Source organism: Cebus imitator, unplaced genomic scaffold (assembly GCF_001604975.1).
Source record: "Cebus imitator isolate Cc_AM_T3 unplaced genomic scaffold, Cebus_imitator-1.0 Scaffold431, whole genome shotgun sequence".
NCBI lineage: Eukaryota > Metazoa > Chordata > Mammalia > Primates > Cebidae > Cebus > Cebus imitator.
The window spans coordinates 944,496-959,346 of record NW_016107746.1 but is presented as its reverse complement, the minus strand read 5'-3'; the positions used below and the strand labels follow the sequence as shown (position 1 = coordinate 959,346).

General features: G+C 39.1%; 1 protein-coding gene across 1 annotated transcript; it reads right to left on the bottom strand.

The window, feature by feature from the left end:
* Nucleotides 1-7,541: 7,541 nt before the first annotated feature.
* IFIT2 (interferon induced protein with tetratricopeptide repeats 2) lies at nt 7,542-14,634 on the bottom strand. Its single transcript, XM_017510127.2, has 2 exons — nt 14,359-14,634; nt 7,542-10,490 (listed from the first exon to the last, which is right to left on the bottom strand). Exons 1-2 carry the CDS (start codon nt 14,361-14,363, stop codon nt 9,071-9,073), a joined length of 1,425 nt encoding a protein of 474 aa, XP_017365616.1. The 5' UTR covers nt 14,364-14,634; the 3' UTR covers nt 7,542-9,070.
* Nucleotides 14,635-14,851: the final 217 nt, after the last annotated feature.

The window sequence follows — 14,851 nt, the reverse complement described above, 5'->3', positions numbered from 1 at the left end:
GTTTATTGAACAGGGAGTCATTTCCCTGTTACTTGTTTTTGTCAACATTGTTGAAGATCAGATGGTTGTAGATGTGTGGCCATATGTCTGGGCTCTCTATCTGTTCCATTGGTCTAAGTGTCTGTTTTTGTACCAGTATAATGAGATTTTGGTTACTGTAGCCTTGTAGTATAGCTCAAAGTCAGGTAACATGATGCCTCCAGCTTTGTTCTTTTTGTTTAGAATGACTTTGCCTATTTGAGCAGTTTTTGTTTTGTTCTATATGAATTTTAAAATAGATTTTTCTAATTCCATGAAGACTGTCATTGGTAGGAATAACATTGAATTTGTAAATTGCTTTAAGTAGTATGAGCATTTTGGCAATATTGATTCTTCCTATCCATGAACATTTCCATTCATTCGTGTCATCTCTGATTTCTTTGAACAATGTTTTGTAATTCTCATTGTGAGATCTTTCACCTCCTGGGTTAGTTGTATTTCTAGATATTTTATTCTTTTTGTGGCTCTTGTGAATGGTATGGCCTTTTTGATTTGGCTCTGGATGTTGTTGGTGTATAGGAATGCTACTGATTTTTGTGTGCTGATTTTGCATCCTGGAACTTTGCTGAAGCTGTTTATTAGACCTAAGAGCTTTTGGGTAGAGGCTATGGGGTTTTCTAGGTATGCAGTCATATTGTCTGCAAAAATAGGTAGTGTGACTTCCTCTCTTCCTATCTGGGCACCTTTTATTTCTTTCTCTTGTCTGCTTGTTCATGCTAGCAGTACTCAGTTGAATAAAAGTGCTAAGAGTGGGCATCCTTGGCTTTTTCTGGATCTCAAGGGAAAATCTTTCAGCTTTTACCCATTCAGTATGATGTTGGCTGTGGGTTTGTCATAGATGGCTCTTATTATATTGATATATGTTCCTTCAATATTTAGTTTGTTGAGGGTTTTTAACATTAATGGTTGTTGAATTTTATCAAAAGCCTGTTCTTTGTCTATTGAGATGATCATATAGTTTCAGTTTTTAGTTCTGTATTTGTGATTAATCACATTTACTGATTTTCATATGTTGAACCAACAAACAAGAATTTTGTAAGGGAGTGAGAAATGAGAATTTGCTGTAGGATATAAATTGGAAGCTCTAGCAGGTGTGGCTTGCCTGGCTATAAGAGGCCAGGGTAGGTGGGGTTGTTATATTCCATGAAAGTAACCTGCAACTTGGAAAAGTCTAATTCCGATTGGTTGTTTTACTTAACAATTTGTTATCCTTGTGATAATTTAAGTGACATATCTTTATAAAAGGTACAAATATTTGTGGTATCATAGAAGGTATAAATGCTGCCCTTATACCTAGTTAAGAGGTGCCCTGCCTGTGGTCCCATGCTTTAGAGTCCCACATATCACAGATACAAAAATGTAAAATTTTGAAGGAACAAATAGCACCTCTGTTACTTAGAATCTGGTGCTTAATTCTGGTATAATTGGACTTGAAATCCTAAATATCCAGCCCAGGGAAATGTTGTCTATCTCTTTGCTCACAATGAATGGAAATTATAACATGAATATTTGTGCGTTGTGAGGGAGCCAATTTTTAGAGACAGATTCTGCTTTGGAGTTTAGAGAAGATCATAGCAATAAATATCAGAGAAAAGGCAAATTCAGCAAACTGCTCAAAGCCTTTCTTTCACCAGAATGCAATAGATTCTTATGTAATGAGGAATTATCTTTTCAGTACAGTAGCACCATTTTCTGTCCATTTTCTTGCTGTTCTTCTTGTTCTAATTCCTGGCTCAAAAAGTACTCATGGATTAGCACAGTATTTGCAACAGTTGCACATGGTGGCTGAATAATATCATTAAGAAATTCATATTATGGGAGGCTGAGGCAGGCGGATCACGAGGTCAGGAGATTGAAACCATCCTGGCCAACATGGTGAAACTCCATCTCTACTAAAAAATACAAAAATTAGCTGAGTGTGGTGGCACGTGCCTCTAGTCCCAGCTACTTGGGAGGCTGAAGCAGGAGATTTGCTTGAACCTGGGTGGCGGAGGTTGCAGTGAGCCGAGATCTCACCATTGCGCTCCAGCCTGGTGTGTGGCAACAGAGCGAGACTCTGTCTCAAAAATAAATAAATAAATAAAAAGAAATTCATATTATTCCTAAACTTGTACACATGCAGATTTGAACTTACATATGGAGTCAAATTTTCTTCTGTATTTGGACTCTTTGTGCCAATTTGCCAATGAGTAAGGTTCCTGCGTATGAGTATTTAAATATTAAATCAGATGGGACCAGATTTTTATATCATACCCAACTCAGAAAATAGAATACATAACTTATCTAACATATATATGGAATGGAAAGCAATGACAGTATTCAAAATGCTGGTAATATGGGTACAACACAATAAAAACAAAATTAGAAGTAAAAATAGATAACAAAAGAAAAATTTTCCTTATTATATTTGGAATAAGAGTGCCCATTTTTTAACAGCTATAATAAAATATAATTCACATATCATAAAATTCACCCATTTAAAGTATACAATTCAATAGCTTTCATTATATTCACAGTTATGAAACCATCACCGCAATCAATTATAGAACGTTCTCAAGCTGTCATCTTCCATCCACCCACCCCCCTCCCCTTGTGTTAGGCAACTGCTAATCTGTTTTTTTACCTCTACAGGTTTGCCTCCTTTGAACATTTCATATAAACAGAATCATACAATATGTGACATTTTTAAACTTCCTTTTGTCACTTCGCATGTTTTTAAGGTTCATCTGTGTTGTATAATGTATCAGTAAGTACTTCAATTATTTTTCTTTCCAAATAATATTCTGTCATGTGGATATACCATATTTAATATATCAATTCATCAGTTGATGGGTCCACTTTTTGGCCATCATCAATAATGCAACTATGAATACAGCTAAGAACATTCATGCGCAAGTTTTGTGTGAACATATGTTTTCCTTTCTCTTAGGTATGTATCTAGGAATTGAATTGCTGGGTCATATGGTAATTGTTTAACCATTTGAAGAACTGCCCAGCTATTTTCTAAAGTGGCTACACCATTTTACATTAACCATATTTATTTTTGAGGTCATACAGATTTTCTTGTCTGAGCTCTCAAGATATGAGTTATTGAAAGAGAGAGAAGGCTGTGGGAAGGAAACTGTGCTGGTATGATCTTCATTTGTGACTAAAGGATAAACTGAAAAATGGCACTACATTGAACTGGTTGCAGTTCAGTCTATACCTCTGCTATTCAAGGGGTAGTTCACAGACTAGTGGCATTGGTTTGACCTGAGAGCCTGTGAGAAATACACAGTCTCAGGCTCCATCCAGATCTACTGAATCATAGTCTACATTTTAACAAGATCCTCAGGTGATTGTGCACATGAAAGTAGGCACTGCACACTGAAGTTTGAGAAATATTGGTCTACTTAGAATTCTAGATATTCTAAATGTAAGACTAAGTGCTGGACTACACACGAAATTGTGTGCTCATGTGATTGAAAGCTAAAGTAAATGTATTCTAGTTATGTAAGCCATGTCCTCTGCCAGTCATTTCCACTCTGCTCCTATGTCTCCTTCTTGGACGATTTGCTCTCATTCCTGCAGAAAGCCTACACTCAAATCCCCTGCTTTTTCTGGCATATGATCTCATTCTTTTGGTCAACTGGATTCTATCGGTAATGGATAGTTACTTGAAATGAGACAAACAGATTTTTCTTTGGAATTTTAATCAGAAGGGAGTGATTCTATAAAGTCTTTGTTGAATTATTATTATTTATTTTTTGAGACAGTGTCTCATCTCACTGTGTTGCCCAGGCTGCAGTGCAATGGCACGATCTCGGCTCACTGAAGACCCCACCTCCTGGGCTCACATGATCCTCCTACCTCAGCATCCCAAGAAGATGGGACTACAGGTGCATGCCACCAAGCCCAGCTGTTTTGTATTTTTTATAGAGATAGGGTTTCACTATGTTGTCCAGACTTGTCTCAAACTTCTGGGCTCAAGCAATCCCCTCGCCTCAGCCTCCCAAAATGTGGGAATTACAGGCATAAGCCATTGCACCTGGCTTCATTGAATTATTAGGAGAAATGATAGGTAACCTGGCAGGGATGTTTTCCACTTCATGCACAGAGATGTAAAGTCATCTCGAGAAAGAGAAACTTGAAGGAAGAAGACATAAAAGGAAGATAAAAATGAGAAAGGAGAAGAGAAAAAGGAAGCTAGAGGAGGTGGGGAGAGAGAGAGGGGTGAGAAAACTAGCATTCTGGGTGTGGAAAGGATTTCCATCATACAGAATCTATACTTGAACATTTTATTTACCTGTGATCTATGCGCCAGTGCCTTTTTTGGAAATATAATTGACAAAAATTAAAGACTGGTAATATTCAGTATTGGTGAAGATGCTGGAAACAATATTTCTCATATCTTACTGGTGGAAATAATAATTTCCTTTTTAACACTGAGACAAATCAACTTTTTTCCATAACCTAAAAGCCTTACTCATTATTTAAAATGTTTCCATATTTTAAAATATTCTACTAAACACTAGTTTTCCTTAACCAACAATTAGAAGATATGTTACATAGTTTTATACATATGTTTTAAAACTCCAACTTATGTAGGCTTTTTCACTAATTAAAAATATGTAAAAGTAAGTTTGAGCTTTGTTTGTTTGTTTTTGAGACAAGGTCTCCCTCTGTCACCCAGGCTGGAGTGCAGTGGCGCCATCTCAGCTCACTGCAACAACCATCTCCTGGGTTCATGCGATTCCTCTGCCTCAGCGTCCTGAGTAGTTGGGATTACAGGTGGACACCACCCCACCTAGCTAACTTTTTTTTTTTTTTTTTTAGTAAAGACGGGGTTTCACCATATAGGGCAGGCTGGTCTGGAACTCCAGACCTCAGGTGATCCACCCTCCTCGGCCTCCCAAAGTGCTGGAATTACAGGCATAAGCCACTGCACCCCGCCAGGTTTAGTTTATTTTTTTTTTCTTTTTTCTTTTGAGACAGAGTTTCCCTCTTGTTACCCAGGCTGAAGTGCAATGGTGCGATCTCGGCTCACCGCAACCTCCGCCTCTTGTTCAAGCAATTCTCCTGCTTCAGCTTCCCGAGTAGCTGGGACTACAGGTGTGCGCCACCATGCCCAGCTAATTTGTGTATTTTTAGTAGAGATGGGGTTTCACCATGTTCACCAGGATGGTCTCGATCTCTTGACCTCATGATCCACCCCCTCGGCCTCCCAAAGTGCTGGGATTATAGGCGTGAGCCATCGCGCCAGGCCCAGGTTTAGGTTTTTAAATGTAATACTTAACAACCAATTAGTAAGTTTAATTTAAAAATGAGAAAGAGGAAAATGTGTGCTCAGTGGTTTATAGCTTTTATATCACAGTGTCTCTGCTGCATAATATCTGTAAATCAAAAGCAGAATATAAATGGGCTCATTTACTTGGGATATCCAGGATGCTGGGAAGGTAACAGAAAGACTTTTCAAATATTTAATTAGATTTTATCTGTATAAACACACTGGGGCCAATTTCCAGGTCTCTAGAAGGGTTTCAGGAATTTCCAAGTTCAGGGTAGAATTTACTGTATATTTTACATTTTACCCAATTCAGAAATAACACAAACTTTGACTCATTATGTTTCCAAAACAAATGAGACATAAACCAAGGGTCTGGGGTTGATATGTATTGTTGAACTGTTTGGTAGCTCCCTTTTCAATAGCAGCCTGCAGAGGACCAGAGGAGATGCAGAACTGTTGGGATTTGTTTCCACAGGCTTCCAACAAATCCTGCCTCTGATCTCTTCTCTAGTCTTAAGTCTGTTTGTAAAGCAGCTGAAGGGAGGCCCCATGTAGAGCTGAGGATGCCTTTCTTACAGGTACATACACCTAGGTACATCAAAGGATTTTAATCAGTTTCCCTTTTTGGAGCCTCCCTAGAATGTGTAGATAATCAGCAATGAGGTAGCTGCACTATTAATAATAGGGAAAATTTCTTACACGAGTGTAAGTTGGTCTTTTTTCCAAAATCGGCAATGGGGCAAATGGAGGAAACAAGGAAATGGGTACATATGGCATCAGGTTGGAAACTACAACACTCAGGTTGGCATCCAACGTTGATTGCACATATGGTAGGGATCCTAACACGAAGCCTATCTGTGCTCTAATCAGGATTCTACTACTTCCAGTCTTCCAATTGCACTGGATCCAGTTGCATGGGATGTGTCAGTTGACATTGGGTATAAAGAAAGGTGAAAGTGGAGTATGACTCAAGGTCAGCCATCCCCAGGGACTGTGTCTGAGCTCTATGGAGAAAGACAAGCAAAAGTTGATGAATCTTTTCCACTGAGGACTCTGAGGCTGAGAAATAAGTAAGAACTACTTGGAACCAACAGAGATAAGAGGAATTCTTCTTACTCTTTCACTGGCACTAACACACTTGAAAACATTGTTGGCAGAGATATTAATACTCTCAAGGTGGAAATCAAATACAGAGAATGTGAGATGTATTGAAGGCAGTTTTAGGGGCAATGGTCATTATTGGATACGAGTGCTGAAGCTACACAAGTAGCAGATGTGATCAGGTAACTCTGACAGACATGTTCATTAGCATGTAGGAGACAGCTACTAGGGGCTTGCTGTGTTCTGTACTTGAATATATGAAGGGAGTCAAATGTCCTGCCCTGGGAAATGTGGTTAAAAGGCAGGGAATTACAAGTCAAGCCCAATTAATGTAACTCCATTTATTATTTCTGGATAGTGATATTTCAGGAAATAGGAGCTATGTACATATTTTTCTTTATTGTTTTCCAATCATTTGTTAACTTGAAGTCCTCAAATACATATTAAGTATAATATGTTATGTTTCCTTTTTCTATCCTTCCTGGTGTTTTCCCACTCAGGGTCCTGTTCCAGCAAGGGATTGGTGGCATGACATGTAAGGACAAGATTCCACACATCCATCTTTAGCACACACAGGTCAATGGTCCTCTGCCAAGGTCAGCATACCGCTCCATTTTAACCTTCCACTCAGAATATGTGTGGTGTTCCTTCCCAGGCACCAGATTAATTTACTCAGGCAAGGCGAGCTAGATCTTCCTCTGAAACGTACACTTGTCCATATCGATCCAAAGAAATGAGTTTACCTTTGCCGTTGGTGTGATTTGTGTTTTCCGCTAGAGGACTCTTAAAAAGCAACAGAGACTTCAGGGCTTCCTGTCTCTTCCTATTCTTTACTTAATAGGGAAGACTCTCTAACACATGTTTGGACTGTGTCCAAGATGGGGCATAAAATGGAATCAGTGAAACTTATTTCTCATAATAGAGGTCAGAATAGAGAAAATGTGACAAAAGCACAAAATTTAACAAAGAAAGGGGCAGCAGCCCACCCACCATCAAGGTGGAGGCAGTGTCTGTGTTCACGTAGGTCAATGGTAGCAGGTGGGAGATGGCAACTGTTATCCGAAGCCTTGGACTCTTAAAGTGGAGTCTGAAAGATTTAAAGTACAGCAAAATTCCAGATGAACCAGATCACTGCTTTATGTTTTATATTTATTTATTAATGTATAAATGAAAATGTATGACTTTTTCAGGAATATAAATCGTGCACACTGATGACCTCAAATGCATGCAACAGGATTTTTAATACAGAAAATAACACAAAAACCATTGTTACAGTTGTTAGAATTTTTAACTTTAAAAAACCTTGAATTTTTATTGTTTTAATTGCTCCATAAAATAATGTTAATATATATACTTAAGCTTAAATTAATTCCAACAGGCAAACATTTCCAACCCAGAGTGTGGCTGATGGTTTCATGCTGGGTCAGCTGACACTATTTTGGTTCACACCAACTTTGATGTCTAGGCCATTCAGTATTCACCTAGAAAATCCCAATTGTTTCAAGCATACCGTGAATTTTGTGATTTCTCTGAAGATTTTCAGAGTTAAAAGAAGTGTTTATATCACTTAATATACAACATTTCTAATGGGGGGGAACCCCACCATCTATTATCAATGGCATTTCACAAGACCTTGCACTAGGCCCTTAGTCACCAGGTTCCCCCATTTTGTTGCTTTCCTATTATCTCAAACCAGGTTCATCAAAGCATTTGAACAAAGTCAATCTTCATTTTACCAAAAAAAAAAAAAATGTTCCTAATAGTGGCTAAAATAGTAAAAATTTCTCCCTCTAGTTACAATCTACAAAGATAAACCAGTATTCCTTTCTTTCTCTCTTTTGCTTACTTTTTCCCTATCCCTATTGATGGAACATTTATTTTTTCACACAGGTTTTTAAAGAAATACAGTATGTTGGTTTCTAGTGTGTTATACAGAATCGCATTTCATTCTTTACATGCTACATTATGACTATGAGGAGGGCAGAGTAGAGGTAAACTCTCTCTATACTTGCTGCATGTCTTGTACACATTGCTTTTTGTACCCGTTGCTCCTAGCTATGTCTCTTCCTGTTCTCTGTTCTCTTCTCAAACGATGTTGCAGCCTCAGTTAATCAGGCACTTGAATTCACATACTGTAGAATACTCAAGATTGATGATAGGCTTGGAAGGAGGAGGACGGAAGCAGAGGTAAGAGGCGGGGATACCGAGCCCTATTTAGACTTTGGTGCCCTAGCTTTTGGATGAACTCAGCACATTAGGACTAACCTCTTTGGGATCCAGAATGACTCCAAGTGTAGAACAACACTGAAAAATGGACTTCGATATTATATGTGAGGGATTTGGCTGCTTTATATAAACATAGAAACAAGCCTAATAGATTACTCTACTAAAGGTGACTAAGCAAATGTTACAGTTCAAGCTGCACTCAAGACGTCAATTGAGAAATAACTCTATCACCAAACCCCTGGACCTACCTCCCAATCTGCTGCTTCTCCCATAACTCCTTGAGCTTTCCCAAGACTCAGCAATTCAGGCATCAATCCAGTGGTATGGCCAGTGTCTTAGTCCAATCTTTTGCCATACCGGTCCTTACATATTTTGAATACCAACTTGGTGGAGGAGTTTCAGATCCCTTTCAGCAGTAGCCTAATGGGCACCACATCTCTATTCTTCATTCCTATTCCAGCTTGATGCTGGGGGGAAGAGGCTTCCAGTTTCCAAACCCCTCTCAGAGTCTTCATCTGCTTGTTGCATTTCTTCATTCAGCTCCTGAAGGAATGCTAAGATATTCAAAGCCTCAGAATCTGCTTCATTTTTAGAAAGTCTCATTTTGGCAATTTTTTGCAGCTTGTTTTTCATCTTTTCTTTCTCCCTTGATTTCTGGTTTATTTTTACGCCCTCTATAAAGTGGTGGATGGCCTTATCTTCACACTTCATTTGATACAGCTGAAAGTTGCCATACCGCAGATGGAGCAGTTGTTTCGCTGCAGGAGTAAGTTCTTTACTGAATTCCTTTTGAAAGTAATACTCTGCTTCTTCATACTGATCTGCTAGAGCATGAAGGCTGGCCAGAAAGGAACAGACACGGAAGAGGTTATCATTGGCTTCATCAGCTTTCTTCAGATGAGCCACAGCGTGTCCTATTAGTTCTAGTAACTTTCTTTTCCCGTACATTCCATTCTCTCTTAGATTCATTACTTGGAGGACTTTTGCCCTATAGCAGCACCCAATTTGGCAATGCAGGTAAGCATTGTTTGGCATGTATTTTAAAGCCTTTTTAAGCAGTTCAATAGCTTTGTCTGGCTCATCTTTTCTTCGATAAAACTTTGCTGCACTGCGAAGTACATCAGTTACGTCTGGGGCTTTGTCCAAGGCTTCTTCAACTAACTTCTCTCCTTCACCTTCCTCTTCCCCTTCTTTATGCATCTTATGAAGCTTTAGAGCCAGGAGGACTTTAAGATACTGGTTGTCAGGATTCAGCCTAATGGCTTGCCTCAGAGGGTCAATGGCGTTCTGAGATGGTGGCCAGTTGTCCAGACGGTAGCTTGCTATTGCCAGTCCAGGGGTGAATTCTGGGTTCTTTGGGTTCTTTTCCAGAGCCTTCTGAAAGCACACCTTCGCTCTTTCATTTTGATTTCCTCCACACTTTAACCGTGCCCACCCTTCCTCACAGTCAAGCTCAGGATACTCAATGCTGTATGGATTTGAAAATTTCTCACAGACATGTTTCACCTTATCTACATAAATCTGAGCATCTGAGAGTCGGCCCATGTGATAGTAGACCCAGGCATAGTTTCCCCAGGTGACCAGACTTCTGATTTCTGCTTGGTCAGCATGCTCTTGCTGGATTAACTCTTCAGCTTGCTGTAAGCATTCCAGGGCTTCCCCGTTTTGGCCTTTGAGGTGCTTTAGATAGGCCAGTAGGTTGCACATTGTGGCTCTGAATTCACGATTCTGAAACTCAGTCCGGTAAAATACTTTGTCTTCAAAATCATCCAAGGAATTTTCTCCCTCCATCAAGTTCCAGGTGAAATGGCATTTTAGATGCCGTAGGCTGCTCTCCAAGGAATTCTTTGTGTTCTCACTGTAGGGAAAAACAGAAAGTTGGACACTATGAGACATAGATTTATATGTCAAGAAATGGGAGCATGGCAAATAAAATTCTCCTCCTCCTAAAGGCTGTTAACACGAATAAAAGAAACTCTCCTTCTTTTCTTTCCATAATATGATTTGGCTTATTGTTAATTCCTGCATGTGGCAGCAGGAGTTTAGGGACTGTGGGCAGCAGAAGAATTAGGGTTAGGGCAGTGGGTTGTTCTTTTAGTCTGTGGGTAGGTTTTTATGAATAAGGCAGTTTTTGTTAAATAGCTCTGCCCTCTGCTCTTGAGGGCCTCTGTGGAGACCTGGTTTTATTTATGCAGTTTTAAAGAAGCAAGTCTTTTTCATTGTTTTTTGTTTCTGTTCTTCAATTTTCCCTAGCTTTACTTTTGTACTTTGAAAATTTTAGCTTTATAATTTTTTATTCTTTTGGTGTTTTGCTATGCTGATTTTAATTTCTCATCCCTCTGAAATGCAGCTTCATTTTATCTTTGATATTCTTAATTACTTAGTTCTCCTTTATTTGCCTTTAAAGAAATCTTTATCACTTTTAATTTTCTTTCTATTTCAGCTTTTAATATATACTTCATTTATTTTGTCTATTCCAACTTTCTGAGCTTTTATCAGAAAGTTTTTCTGAGATTTGTTTTATTTTATATTGGTTTATTACTTTAACATGCTACATTCTCATTTTTTTCTGTTGAATTTTTCCATTTTAACCATTTGAATCTTATTTTCAACCATTCTTAATTTTTACTCATTTTCTCTGCTTTTGTATTATTCTCCCATTTCATTTCAATTATTGTTTACATTAGCAATGTCTTAAACATTTATTTTGGAATAAAATATATATATTTTTTCTATTTTCCCCCCTTCATACCTCCACTTCTTAGACTGGTGATTTCTGTTCTTAATACATCTCATTGAGTTTCTCTATTAATAATTTTGTACTCGTTTTAATTTTTTATGAAATTTTATTTTTCTCTTCTGGGTTTTGCTTTAATACCAAGGGGCAAGAAGTATGGCTACACGGAAGGCTTCACAAGGCCACTAGCTCCTTATCGAAAGAGCTCTTTTTTCTTTATGGTACCCTTACAACTCTCCTGGAAAGATTTTCCATTCCCTTCAGTGTTGGTCCTCAAAATAAATAAATAAACCCAAACCAACCAAGCCAAAAAAAAAAAAAAAAAAAAANAAAAAAAAAAAAAAAAAAGAACAACTGAAAAAAACCCAGCAAACGGCCAGTGGGCAAAAGCCTGTATTTCGAATTACTTTGGAGATGAGTAGCATTCCATGCTACAAATTATTTCTCAACACTGTCTGTGTATTGGAGTCTCTGTAATGTTGCTTTTTCTCGCTTAATTTTTTTTGTGGTATCTGTAAATCAATCCTCCTATCAGGAGTTATATTTCTAAATAGTATGGCTTCTTACACAACCAATAGATATCTGGAATGTCATGTAATGTGGCAGGATCACTTTTGAGATATATGTCTACATAGAAGATTATGTGCCCCCTGTTTCTAACTGCCCTTCTCTCTCCCACTTTTTATATCACTCCTTCCCACCTCCATTTTGATGGGGAACAGGGCTGAGCACCCAAACTTGAGTGGAAGCTGTAAATGGAACTGAGAGGTAGCAAGGAAGCTGGAGTGAGTCCTCAGGTGTCAAGAGGTATGCTGCACATGCTTGGGGTCTGAGGGTGGCCATATTCTGTAGGACTCATCATATTCTGTAATGAATGCGGTAGAGAGTATGACTTGGATGCACATGGAGAAAACACAGGGTCTGAGCTCTCCAGGCTCCCCAGTGTCCTGTTCTGATCATCCTGGGGTCACTACAGTCCTATCCATGGTCCTCTTAGGCACTTTAGGAACCTTAAATCAGTTCCTGCTCATCTCTGTTTCTTGAAACAAATGGAGACTTTACTATCCCAAGCAGAAAAAAACAAAGAAATGACAAAAAAATAGGAGGGAAAATAGGCAGGACCTTATAGGAAGGACCCACCTTCCATTCAAAGCTCCAAACAGGTTTTAGCAAAGAGCCAGGTTGTCTAAGTCTCTTGATGCAACTAACCCCAGGGGCAGAAGCCCAGGAGAGGGTGCTTGGCTTGGTATCTGGCATCCTAATGGCAGCAGCATTCCCCTTGAAAAGCTCATGTCCAAACAGATCTAGTTTTATTCTTAGTGAGGTTACGGGAAGATTCCCTTAACACATGAACTCCTTAGCTCCTTTTACAAAAGATACAAAGAACATAAATAGAGTTGAGATTATCTCCACTATATAAAACATATAGTCAATTGTGCATTTGCAGGATACAGCCATTTAATATGCATATTTATGTAAAATCCCTTTGAGCAGCCATTTAAAAGTCATCCCACTTCACTGCTTGATCTTGGGTTTTGATTTCCACTGTTAAGTCAGAGAAGCTGGTCCCAGACACTTGCTTCCTGGGCTCTGGCTTGTGAGAGCTTATTCTTCTGATTCCTATAGAAGTTCTAGTCATATACACAACAACAACAATTTCTTCCTTTGCCTCGTATCTGGATAAAAGCCACAGTAACATTATCAGCCAAGCTCAAAATTAATGTTACCACCACAGTTTCTTAAAGCAGTCTCAGAATCACTGAGGAGTCTTTTAGAAACACACATCCTCAGACTCCAACCCAGACTCTCTTAATGAGAATCTCTGGGGAGTTGACCCTAGGACTCTGTCCTTAATTAGTTGTCCAGGCAATTTTTATGCCTGCTCAATTTTGAGAACCACTGTCTTAGAGTACAAAGGCAATGCCCAGTGAAAGTCATGATAGATAAAAAATTAAGGAAAGTGAGAAGGATTGATGGGTCTGTATCACAATGGGAAAAATTCTAAGATAAGACCATACTAAAATTCTAAGAAATAAGAAAAGGGTTCTAATAGATTCTGGGCTACTACAGAAAAAGAAATTTGTAAATATCTCAATTTTTTTTTAAGTCAGGCAGACATTTAGACTAGCAGGAAATAATATCATTTTAAAAATAAAGATCAGGAACCTCACAGAAGAAGGGTAAGGTATCTCACAGGAAGTGAGCACTGGGGTTGATAACGCAGGATCCCAGATCTCCCAGGATGAGGGTTAGGCAAACCCATCCGGCTACCCCACCCTCAAACTGGAGAAAACAGTTCCTTCCTACTCCATGAGCTAATACTTCCTCTCCAGGGCACTCTCATGTTTTGGTAATAGAAGGGAATGTTAGAGGTGAGAACTATTTTCTCCAAGCACTCCATCTCTAATTCATACTCAGGAGGACTCTAGCCAATCAGTAGCATTTTGGGGTGAAAATAATTAGTTTTACCAGCTTTTGTGCAAATCTGAGATGAAAGACTACATTAAATGTAAAATTCATCTTAGCATGAAGTGGGGTTTGCTATTCTATGTATATCTTTAACAGTATCTGCTGAAAAAGACCCTTTTGTTAAATAATTTTATCACCAGTCCCCAACTGAATCCTTTCAAATATGAAATAGGAGAGGGACAGTACACAGGAGCAATTCCCTCAGACCCATCTTCAATTGACACACTAGGCTGATGAAACATTCCCTCTCTGCTGCCTTCTTTCTCTGTTCACAACTTAGTTACCCAGGCGAGCAGTTCTGGAGAGGAATTTGGGAAGCCTGCCAGTGTGAAGCAGAAAATTGTATAGGAGGGGACACACCAGCATTAGTAAGACAGATTTACAACAGACAGAGGTAAAGGCATATTAAGGCTGTAAACAAACACTAAAATGGAGCTGGCCCTCCTTGGTAGCACAGCTACTCAGGATTTGCAGTGGACGAGATTGACTGAACAATCCGATAGGAAGGGAAAATCTTTACCTCATGATTGCCGTGCAATTCTCAGCTGTTCAGCAGGGCTGCCGTTCAGGCTGCTGCACTCTTTAGAAATCTTCCTCTTCTGCCTCCAATGAATGCTAAAGAGCCCTGTAAATATAAGCGGCCTCTGTTTCTTTTTTTTTGTTACTGTTTGTTTCCCTTCAGCTGATGTTACAAATGGGAAAGTGAAACTAGAAAGTGCAATTGGCAGGACTGTTTACCAGGAAACGAATCTTAAGTAAGAGCCAAGCCCAGCTGGGCAGTAGTGAGTTAGAAGAACTTCCTCTTTGTGGAACTTCCTCTTATAACATCAAGGGAGCACAACTGGGAGAAGGACACATTTACAAAGCACCCTGCCTTGTGATTACCATATTAACCCATCTTTGCTCTGCCTTATACCAGTGTAATTCGCAGGCCACTGTAAGGAGCAGTTATCTAGCCTCGACAGGACAGGGGACTTTAGTGTGAATCATTACTGTGTCTCCAGTCCCTGCCA